General features: G+C 34.8%; 1 protein-coding gene across 2 annotated transcripts in view; it reads left to right on the top strand.

Moving 5' to 3' along the window:
* Positions 1 to 12,359, top strand: part of STRN (striatin) — a 116,780-nt gene that overhangs the window by 50,989 nt on the left and 53,432 nt on the right. For both annotated transcript variants that reach the window (XM_047744052.1, XM_047744053.1), the window contains exons 4-6: positions 4,481 to 4,559; positions 7,230 to 7,397; positions 9,556 to 9,691. In XM_047744052.1, the coding sequence (XP_047600008.1) occupies positions 4,481 to 4,559; positions 7,230 to 7,397; positions 9,556 to 9,691 (383 nt within the window). The remainder of the gene's footprint in view (positions 1 to 4,480; positions 4,560 to 7,229; positions 7,398 to 9,555; positions 9,692 to 12,359) is intronic.

Consider the following 12,359-nt stretch of genomic DNA (forward strand, 5'->3'; position numbering starts at 1 on the left):
TGACTACGGCAGGCCACATTTGACTTGCAGCTTGTAATTTGCTGGCCCCCTGTCTAAGTCCCAGCTAAGGAAGGACTGGTGAGGTGGGAATATGAGCCTGCAGAAAAGCTCAGAGAAGGAGTTTGTATCTGTGCCTGTTCTTCATGGTGACAGGATCTAAGATATGACAGCTAGAGAGGGTGGTGGCTGCGGGGAGGCTGAAGTGGATCACCCACATGAATATTAACTTTGCTCCAGATGAGGTAAACGTTTGGTTGCAGAGGAAGCATGTAAGCCTGGTTCCAAGCATTATTGAGGGATTTGTGGGTGGCAGTGATGAGGACAGTGACTAGGAAAGGGTAGAAGATGTTGTATCCAAGCAGGGTAAACTTTAAAGAAGCAGGAATTCTTCTAGTCTTTGCTCTTTTATCCATTTACAGTATTTCTTTTTAAACTGACAATCCAGCCATTTTCTGAGACAGTTTTCACAATAAAATTAATTTCCCTTCTAACTTTTTCTCCCCCCCTCTACCCTAGGAAATTTTACCCCAGGTTATGTTAAAATCTATTTATCTTCCATATTTTAGCTTCTTTTATTTAATATTAGAAGCCAAGTACATATTAAAAATGAGTATTTTTATCCAGAGTGACAAATTGCGTCTTTTAATTAAGATGTTTAGACCATTTACATTTCATGTGACTATTTATATAGTTAGATTTAAAGCTACCCATCTTGCTGTTTGTTTTCTGTTTGTTCAGTCTGTTCTTTGATACCTTTTCCTCTCCTGGATTTCTTTGGGATAATATAGTTATTATTATTTTTTTATTCTATTTTATCTCTTGCTGACTTACTAGCTGTAACTCTTTGCTATTTCGGTTGGTTGCCTTAGGGTTTACAGTATACTTTTTTTTAACTTGGCGCAGCGTGTCTTTAAGTGACAATATACCACTTCTTATAGTATGAGAGCCTTGTAAATATGGATTTCCATCTCTCTTTGGCAGTTGTTTTCACATCATTTTGCTTCTATTATGTCGTAAGTCACACACTACATTATTATTATTATTTTTTAAAGATTTTATTTATTTATTTCTCAGAGTGAACACAGGCAGACAGAGTGGCAGGCAGAGGCAGAGGCAGAGGGAGAAGCAGGCTCCCCGCCGAGCAAGGAGCCCGATGCGGGACTCAATCCCAGGACGCTGGGATCATGACCTGAGCCGAAGGCAGCCGCTTAACCAACTGAGCCACCCAGGCGTCCCGACATTATTATTTTTGTTAAGCAGTCAATTCTCTTAAAGAGATTTAAACAATCTAAACAGTATATATTTCCAGTGCTCATCATTCTTTGTGTGGATCTATATTTTCTGGTGTCACAGTCCATCTACCTCAAGGACTTTTATATATCCTATAATACGGGCTGCTGCCGGTGAATTCTTTCAGCCTTTGTGTGTCTGAAAGTCTTTCTTTTGCTTGCTTCCATCGTTTCTGATGAGAGATCTTCTATTAAGCTTCTCTCCGTTCTTTTGTATGAAAAACATGATGTATTTCTCTGGCACTTTTAAGATTTTTCATTTTGTCATTGTTTTTTTTTTTTTTTTTAAGATTTTATTTATTTTATTTGACAGACAGAGATTACAAGTAGGCAGAGAGGCAGGCAGAGAGAGAAAGGAGGAAGCAGGCTCCCTGCTGAACAGAGAGTCCGACGCGGGGCTCGATCCCAGGACCCTGGGATCACGACCCGAGCCGAAGGCAGAGGCTTTAACCCACTGAGCCACCCAGGTGCCCCTGTCATTGGTTTTAAGTAATTTCATTATCGTGTGTTTTGGTGTAGTTCCCAGGTGTCCCCCTTTCCAGTGTTTCTTGTGCTTGGGCTTCATTGAGTCTCTTAGATCTGTGGATTTATAGTTTTCAGGAATTACTGAACTTTTCAGCCATTATTTCCTCAGATACTGTTTTTGTATGCCACAATCTAGAAACTCTGTCAAGGTGGTAAGCTGGAATAATCAGTGTGCTGTGTGCTTCCTTTCTCTCAGGGATCATTGTCCTTTGTTGCCTGACATCAGGTCTTAACCATGATTTCATCTATTTTGTTTTATAGTTGTTTCAAGCAGAAGGGTGAATTGGATCCCTGTTACTTCCGATTTGACTGGAAGTATCAGTCAACAACTTTTATATTACCAAGCAGTTCAACTCTTATCACTTTAAAATCCTCCCTTTTGTTTGATATCATTTTTTTTAACTTGATAAAGTGAGAGTGAATCTGATAGTTGCTTGAGAGAACTGTGAATTTTAGCTTGGAAAAGGAAATGCGGGGAAAATCAAGTTCACATGTACAAGAGTTTTTTTTTCTCTTTAGACTTTTTTAAAAAAACATGTTACCCAGGGAGTCAGATTTTATCTCAATGCATGAATACACTTTTCAAGAGGGTGAAGATGCATTCTTATTTGATTAGGCTTAATTTATTTTTTATTAAGATAGCATTCACATAAGTAAAATTCACATTTTTAGTGTTTTTGCAAAAACATATAGTCCTGTTACTACTACCCTTTGTAGTCAGCCCCTTAGCCACCAGTCTAATCCCGTGGCAGCCACTCATCTGTTTTATGTTCTTATAGTTTTGCCTTTTCTAGAAGGTCATACGAATTCCAGAACCATGCAGAATATAGCCTTCTGATTCTAGCTTTGCTCACTTAGCATAATGCCTTTGAGATTCATTCCTATTGCTGCGTATCTGTAGATAATTCCTTGTAAATAATATTCCGTTGAGTGTATGTATGTGTTGTACTCTGGTAACATCACTAGCTGTCAAAGTAGGCACAGGCAGTGGAGTCCTTCTAAGGGTGCCTTAGAGAGGCCTATACTGATGGGAAATTAGATGACCTCAAAAGTTCCTTCACATATGAAATTTTTAGTCTTTTGGAATGCCACTATAAGTATTACTTGGCAAGTATAGCTTACTTGACTTAAGATATATTAGAACATACCATAGTATATTCCTGAATGTGTGGAACCATTTGTGAACCATAGTTCTTGAATTTGTGGGTCAGTGGAAACAAGATGTGTGTTGTTTTTCCTTAGTACGGGAACATTATTTTTGCCCTTTTTTAAAAAGTATACCCTCAGAGGTCATCCCAAAGTAATCTACCTTTTTGAGGTAACAATCTTCCTGCCGCAGTCTGGTCTACTGCTGTTTCTTTTGATTTTCTTTCTTTCTTTTTTTTTTTTAATGTTATGTTAGTCACTGTACAGTACTTCATTAGTTTTTGACGTAGTGTTCCATGATTCGTTATTTGCATATAACACCCAGTGCTCATTGCAATACGTGCCCTCCTTAATACCCATCACTAGGCCAACCCATCCTCCTACCCCTCTCTCCTCTGAAACTCTCAGTCTGTTTTCTGGAGTCCACAGTCTCTCATGGTTCATCTCCACCTCCAACCACTACCCCCCTTTATTTTTCCCTTCCTTCTCTGAATGTTTCTTTGGTATGTCACAGAGCTTGGCCTGATTATTTTAGGAGGAAAATTGAAAATGGAAAATCTAATTCTTATTTATATATTTCTTTAATTTTTTATCATTGTAATGATAGCATGTAGAGGGAAACGTGAGCTCTGCACTCAGACGTGATTTCAGCACTTAATTGGAAATCATACAGTTAACTTGTAAAACTCATCTTTTTCATCTTTAAAATGGGGATAGTAATAACACCTATCTTTTCAGGTTGTAAAGATTAAAGGAGATAATGAATGTGTTTTTAACACAGCATCTGGAACATAGTAAATGCTTAACATCAAATATCATAAAATAAATTTTCTCAGTCTCTCTTACATCTCCAGTGGATAAAACCCTGTAAAAGATAACAGTTTCTTACAGTTTAATCGAGGGCTGATGGAAAGTGAGAATTTTTTGTATTTTTAAAGTTGAGTCAGAGTATAGTTTGGAAATTCTGTAGTCCAGATTTATTACAGAAGGCTCTTTTATTTTACTATCTTCTTGAAAGCATTCACTTTCTACTGAATGATGAATTTAAGCTTTATAAGACTTAGGTGGTTTTCATTGAAAGGATGTCTTCAAAAGAATATTTGAAGTTTTCATTTAATAACTAGTGAAGGAAATAGATTTAGAGTGAAATTATTTTTTCCCTATCTACTCTTTACCAGACTGGCTATTCTATCATCATTCCTGAATGCTTTGTTCTAGCTCTGATGTGGTGCTCCATAATACTTTCATTGGACTCTCGAAAATTCTCAGGCTAGTAGAGATTGGGAAAATGTCTTTATTTTAGTTCTGCTAACGCTCAGGGGAGTCTAGTAGCAATAACGAATTGATACTATTTTTGTTAAGGAAATTAGTTTAAAAATATATATTGTCCTAAAACATGCCTTACAGTGTAGTTTTGCATATTCTTAATCTTATAAATTTATATTGGGCATATTTTATGAATTGAGATGCCCTCTAATGAATGAAACAAGGCACTTTTATTATGATTTAATGTTTTCCAGATGAAGGTAATGAAACAGAGGTACAGCCACAGCAAAACAGCCAGTTAATGTGGAAACAAGGTCGACAACTACTCAGACAGTAAGTATCCTGTGGTCAAACAGAAAAAAGTATGTTTTTATCAGGATATATATGTATTTTTTTTTGCATTTTCAATTCAGTAATTTTATCTCTTATTATTAGACTGCTGCTATGAAAAAGCTTAAATGAATTTTTGTTCCTTTTTCATAGTAAGCATTTACTCCCCCTGCAATAGATTTTATTTTTCATTAAATATTAATAAGAATTACCAAGAATAAATTCTTTTATAATTTTAACTTAGAGTATACCTTTAAGCTTCAAAATTTTAATGTACACTTATATTTACATTTGAAAGAATTCTAGGGGCACCTTGGTGGCTCAGTTGGTTAAGTGCCTGCTTCCAGCTCAGATCATGATCCCAGGATTCTGGGATTGATGGAGCCCCTTGTTGCGTTCCCTCCTCAGCAGAGAGCCTGGTTCTCCCTCTACCTTCCCTTCCCCTCCTTCTGCTTTCTCTCTCTCTTTCAAATAAATAAATAAAATTGTTACTTTTTGCATCTTTTATACACAAATATACATTATGTCTTGATTTAAATCTAATCTATATTTAGATGTATTTTGTGTTGTTTTTAAACTTCCTATTTTGGGGCACCTGGGTGGCTCAGTGGGTTAAGCCGCTGCCTTTGGCTCGGGTCATGATCTCAGAGTCCTGGGATCGAGCCCCGCATCGGGCTCTCTGCTCAGCAGGGGGCCTGCTTCCTCCTCTCTCTCTCTCTGCCTGCCTCTCTGCCTGCTTGTGATCTGTCAAATAAATAAATAAAATCTTTAAAAAAAAATAAATAAACTTCCTATTTTAAATAGATTGAAGAACTTTTAAAATTTCCTTAATTTGCACTAACATATACTTTCTCCTATAAAATGTGTATTTGAGACTTTAAAGAGGGAACAAAGTTGGAATGAGGTTCAGATGTCAGATGGTAGGCTATAAGCCACTTAACCAGCTCACTGCCGTTGCCTTGCATATCACATTTGAAATTGGTATTCTGATTTGTGGTTCATTAAAATGAAATTTACTTACATGTTTTTGAGTTTCCTGTGAGTAGTCTACACTAATGGTTTCCAGAGTGGATTTGTGCTAGCCATTCCTTTGGACTAATGGGAAAAGAATATTAAAATGTCTCCTTTTATGTATTTGGTATCTATTTAATGTTAGAAAAAAATGAGAATTCACTAACATTTAATAAGTGGTTTTCATAGTGCCCTCACCTTGTTCTTAAATATGATGAATACATTTTTCTTTCATAAATGTGTTTTTAAAGTGCTCATTTTCTTTTTTATGAGAAGTAGTTATCGTAGTAAACTTTCTGAGAGATAATTTGAAAAACTTTAAAAGACTCATGATCTGCCCCTTTTAAGATGACATTTTATCAATGAATAAGGAAGTAGCTACATAGTAAAGCCAACTTACCTATGGGAAGAGCAGTCTTTGAAACGGTTTACCTATAATGTGATTTTGTTGCCAGAGAAAGGTATGTATCAAATATTTAGAACAGAAAAACATAGCACCTTTCTGTTGGTTTTTAAGAAGAGCTGATTAAATTCAAGAAAGTTAAACATTTATTATCCCACATTTTAATCAAAACCTTTCTGTAAATATCGGATAGTATTGAAAAATGAATATCTTGATTTGGTAAGTTATATTTACTTCATTTTGGCCACATATCTTTGTGTAATATGTCTTTGAGCTATAATCTATTAATACCAGATCTTGAAATAAACTGACCTAAGACTGGTTATCTTATCCACCTTTGTTTTCTCTTTAATTTCAGAGACTTGCTGCTTACTTACAGGTTCATGCGTAATATTTGTCTGTCACATTTGTTAATGACATTAGTAATGACATTTGCCTTTTTCATATTCCTTTTAGTCTTTTTTGGACATCTTTGTTGTTAATGGATATCAAATGCCTTCTGTATGCCACCCACTGTACTAGGTGTGTCGCTTTTAGAGGGAAGAAAACAGAGGTTCGGGAAAATTAAAGTCACACAGGAAGAAAGCGGCAGAAATGGGCTTTAGACCCAGATCTAGTTCTCAGTACAAACCTATTCTCTTTTTCTGTGCTGCTGCCTCTCTGTAACACACCCCCCCACGTGCACATAGGCATCCCACATCCACAGTTGAATTGTGGGCTATTTTTATTTTAGAGTTGTCTCAGGATAAAAGCTTTCTTTCTGTAGAAATGACTCTTTGGAATATACTCTTCCTGTATGTCATGGAGGAAACCAAATAAGCTAGAAATATCCTCCGTAGATCTCAAACACTTGATTTGATAACACTTTATATCAGAAAAGTAAAACAAAACAAAGCAAAACAAAAACAAACTACTGGTTATAATAATTACTACTGTAAGAATCTGAGAGTGAGTTTGCCTCCTAGAAGAAAGAATGTGCTATTAGGTATATTAAGGAACAGCTTCTTCTTATGATAAATGTAATGAATGGTGTATTGTATAGTTCTTTGATTTTTTTCAGTGACCATAGAGGCTGGTACTGCAAGAGACAGCTCCATCTGCAGCTGGAAGATTATTTATTAGCAAGTCTTACTAGCATAGTACTGTACTGTTAAGTCTTACGCAGGCAGTGAATTTAAAGAAATACTTCTATTTATATATTAAGTTACAGAATACTGATTCCAATATGACTGAATTGTAAGGATCTTCTTCACACACAGGTATCTACAGGAGGTGGGTTACACTGATACCATTCTAGATGTGAAATCTAAACGAGTGCGAGCTTTGTTGGGCTTTTCAAGTGATGTCACTGACAGGGAAGATGACAAAAATCAGGATTCAGTTATAAATGGCACAGAGGCCGAAGTTAAAGAGACGGCAATGATTGGGTAAGTATTCTGTCTAGAAAGCATTTTAGCTAAAATGTTAGCGCTTATTAAATATTTTTGGTTTAGGGGAGACACTTGTGATACTTGGAATTTTAGATACTGCTGCAGAAATAACTTATAAAGTTTGATAAAAAAAAAAAACGGTAATTTCATTTGGTAGAAGATAACCCATAGGGATTAGAGTTATTTATGATTATTTTAAGAATATTTTAAAAATATTTTTATTTGCTTGAAATTTATAGGTTTAATGCAGATTTTAATATCTTGAAGCACATCAGTCACTTACTATTAGAACTTCACAAGAGATCATCTTTTGGAGATTCAGTTTAGATCTTATAAGAATGAAATTTCATTCCTGGTGACCTAGAAATCATATAAATCCCTCAAATTTTTTAGAAGTAAATGTTTTCTTAGTCATTTGTTTATTTAATAATAATACAACTCATCTTTCCTTTGAAAACTATCTTTTTTGGGGGGAAAACTATTTTAAGTGTATGTTTTTAATTGCTAGAATAAGTGTGAAAAATTCAGTAGCTGTTTGAAATATTTTGTTTTGCTTTTTGGATCATGTGTCATACAGTTATATATAATTCTGCTTAAAATGAACATGGATATTTAAATAATTTAGGACATTCTTTATTGAAAAGAAATTTGGCATGATTTTTTTTTTAATAATTTTTTTTTTTTAAAGATTTTATTTGTTTGTTAGAGAGAGAGAGAGAGAGCATGAGCACAGGCAGACAGAGTGGTAGGCAGAGGCAGAGGGAGAAGCAGGCTCCCCGCTGAGCAAGGAGCCCGATGTGGGACTCGATCCCAGGACGCTGGGATCATGACCTGAGCCGAAGGCAGCCGCTTAACCAACTGAGCCACCCAGGCGTCCCGAAAAGAAATTTGGCATGATTCTTAAAGAAATAAAAAGCCAAAGATTCTGTGAAAGTCTAAATATTGTTTTGCTTCATTTTATTGCATGTTTGGGCTATAAGGATGATTTTAATTGAACTCTATATATTTTCTAGCGAGAACATAATTTCTGTTATTTGGAACGTTAGAACTGTGGGATTTAGGTAAAGATTCAAGAATAGGACAGACTCCTATAAACAAACCTCTATAAACAAGTGTTACTGGAGCCTTCCTAAGTATATTCATTAATATTTAAGGCTAATTAACTTATTTATACAAATGTAAGATTAGTTTGTTTCTTTGTGTAGGCATAGACAATGTAGGCTTTATGCCTGGTTATAGTTTTACCTAAAGTATTATTGTAGGTCATAAAGATATTCAGAAAAGACCACTTGATTTGTCTTGTATTTTGCCCTTGACCTGTCTTTGGAAACTGACAAGAGTATTATTCTGAATCTGTCTGATTTGTGTAGGGATAGAGAATAGGGTGGAACACCAAAAACATAGCTCTCAGCAGATTTGAAATTTAAGATTTATCTGTTTTAGAAATTTTCTCTGTAGTTGTGGCTAAATTTTCTTTAAGAATATGCCTTATCTAAAACATTTCCTAATGAACTGGAAAGAAATCATCCTGTTCTGGACATTAAGAAATTGTTTACTAAATTTATTTTGAGGGAACTAAATTAAAATCGTATGTATTTGAGAAGTCGATCATTTCAAAAGGTTAATGGTTTATTCATTAACAGGATCAAGTTCTGTAGTAATATTAATTTGACTAAGTTCTTTTTGGTAACTTTATGTGCATTTTTTTTCAACTCCTTAGCTGTTCACTAGAAATATAAGATTGTGTTGGAGAAAACTGACATATCTACTAGTTATTTTCTTAGTTACAGAAATTTATATGTTAGAGGAAGAGTTGCAGAGAGGAAAAGAATAGAAAAAAAAAGAAGTAGAGGTAATAAGAAAAATATTTTTAAAAAGAAAGACATTAAGGTTGACTTAAGTATATTGAGTCTGGAGGGGGAATTCTTTATATTGCATTAACCTAAATAGATACGATTGCAAAGTACTTTTAAAAGAGTAACCACTTCCTATTGTGGTTTGCCAATTAAAATGCATGGAAATTTAATGGATAAGAATCTGTGTAGTTCATAATATGATTTGAGGGATCATAGTTACAATATAAACAGAAGTTATATTGACTCTTATGCTGAGTTTAAGAAACTAACTGAGCAAAGCGTACATGTTTTAAAACCAGAAAATCCGAGTTAACAGATTCTGCCTCTGTGCTGGATAATTTCAAATTCCTTGAAAGTGCAGCTGCAGATTTCAGTGATGAAGATGAAGATGATGACATTGATGGAAGAGAGAAAAGCATCATTGATACTTCAACGGTGAGTTGGATACACAGATATTAATATTTTTAGGGATCGTTATGCTTACTTGAAAAATAAGTGAGAAGCAAGTGAGAAAAACTTTTTTAAAAATCCATATGCTTAAAAAAAAAAAAAATCCATATGCTTCAGCCTAAATCCTGAACTTTTTTTCATGAATTTGGAGAAATTTAATCTAAGAGTTTTTAGTGTTGAGTTCAAATTCAATAATACTTTTAGGATGGCAGTTTTCTCTTAAAAGGTCCTTACTTTCTGGGACACCTGGCTGGCGCAGTCAGTAGAGAACAGGATTCTTGCTCTCGGTTGTGAGTTCGAACCCACATTGGGGAGAGATTACTTGCAAAACTTTAAATAATCTTTAAAGGTCCTCACTCTTTGACTTGTTAACTCATTAAACATTTTAGTTCAGTAGGGTTGGTGAATATGGTAAGAATTTTTGTGTTATAACAATGCAGTGTTATTGGTGCTGTAAGACAACAGAACTGACAGAACCATTATGGTACCTGATGGTGACTGGCATCACCTCTAATTGGTGCAGTTTGTCTTTCTTGTCTGGGTTGCTTTGGTAGACAAATGTTACAAATTTTTAGTAACTGTTCCATTAGATTTCTTCAAACTTGTTTAAAGTTACTCTGTAGTTTTGTTTAGATCTTTATAGGTTTATTGACTTTCCCATGGTAGTTTCTTGGAATAAGAGGTGTCTCTTGCTTCTTCTTCCTTCTCTTCCTTTTTCCATTCCATCACCTTCAGTTCCTCCTGGTTTTATTTTTTTTTCCTTTTTTCTCTTTTTTTTCCTCCCTCCTTTTTCCTCCTTCTCTTCTCTTCTCTTTCTTCTTCCTTCCCACCCCTCCTCTCTTTTTAAAGTAATAGATAAGGGCATGCTTTGTTTTATCTAGGAAAATGTTTACATTTCCTCTTTCGTGTTTATTTAAGAAGAGTAAGGAAGAAAGGAAGCTAACTGGACCTAGATGTGAAAGCTTTGGGTTTAAGCCCCAGGTCTGGCACTAATTTATCTGTGCTTCTTATCCTTCAGGCTTAGTATTTTAGTTTGTGAAATGGGGCATATAAATACCCATCTTACCTTCAGAGGATTTTGTGAGCTGTAAATGAGAAGCTATATATAAATAATGATATAAATGATTTCTGGGTATAACTTCTCTGTCCTTTATGTCCTCTGCTTCCACCAGAGACTCTCAAATTATTACTTCCAGATTATTGTTTCCCTGAGCCACTCTGCAGTGGGTTTCTGCTGATAGAGCCTTGCCATGGATATTATTTGAACTTCAAGTAGTCACCCCTAATTTTTTTTTTATCCAAACAGGTAGTAATAGCGTATGTTTTAGTTTACTGTAGTAAAAGAAAATGCCTAAACTTGTATGATACCTTTTCTCTGTCCTATTCATTTGGAAGTTTTGTACTGCTTTGTGATTTCTATGGGCCAATTGCATTGAGATCTTATTTTCCCATCAAAATACTTTATTCATAGCTCAGTGGTAAACGCTAACTGATTATAATGCTTTAAATATTAAGTATGGTCTTAGAGATATTCCTAACCATAGACTGGTTTTTTTTTTTTGAGTAATCAAATTCATAAAGATCTTGTCTTGAAGTTAGTATGGATTATAGCAATTCTATGACCAAGCAGTGAAGGCATAGTTAATAGAAATATACTTAAACCTGTTTAAGCATTGACTCAAAAATCCTTATAGTTTTTCAGGAAAAAATATCTCTAAACATATAATTGGTTTCTTTGTAACAGCTTTGTTGATTTTTAGGATATATCACATTAATTTGCACAGCTGCAGGCTAATAGCTGCAGACCAAAAGGACTTCCACAGTCTAACTCTATGTAGCAATGAGTAAGCATGACTTAAAAGATTTATTGCAATGCTGTAGAAAGAAAGAATGGCTGAAAATCATCCTATTAAAATGTATAGTAAAACAAACAGGTTTTTAAACTGTTATTTTCTTTAATTAAAATAGTTTGGTTGATTCAACTAAGAAAATAAGAAATATAGGCTATTATTAAATTTGTGTGTTGCCGCATATGCTCTCTTCTTGTTCTTTACCTTCTACTGGAGGTTGATTGTTCTTTGGGTTACATTCTGGATCATTTCCCTCCTCTTTATCTCCTCCTTCCTCATGATCAACCTCTTCACTTTATTTTTCTTTACCATCATTTTTTGCATTCTCACCATAGTATCATTAGTTAAGTGTAATAATGATCTTGAAATTATGTATGTGTATAAAAAATGATCAACTTTAAATTGTTTGAAGGATAACTTCACCAGCAAGATGTCGTCTTCAGAAAAGGAATGGGATTAGGAATCATTAGCTATTATGCCAGTCACAGTCTCATCCCCATTTGTGTTATGTTTCTTCTAATGGTTTCACAGTGGCCATCTATGCCTCTTTCTAATCTTCATGGAACCCTGTGCAACCTATAACTTCTTTGTGTTTGCTGTAATTCTTAAGTTGACTTCCAGACTCATTAGAGGTAGGAGTGGAGTGGAACCCGAGATGTAAGGAAAAGTAATATGTACTTATTACAACAAACCCTACCCCTTCCCATTTACGAATCCCACTCTCCATTGGTAACCATACTTTTCTTCTGTGCCTAACCATTAAAAAACAGGGGTTTTAATTTATTTAAGTGGGAGACATGATA

This window comes from Lutra lutra, chromosome 9 (genome assembly GCF_902655055.1).
Source record: "Lutra lutra chromosome 9, mLutLut1.2, whole genome shotgun sequence".
NCBI classification, from domain to species: domain Eukaryota; kingdom Metazoa; phylum Chordata; class Mammalia; order Carnivora; family Mustelidae; genus Lutra; species Lutra lutra.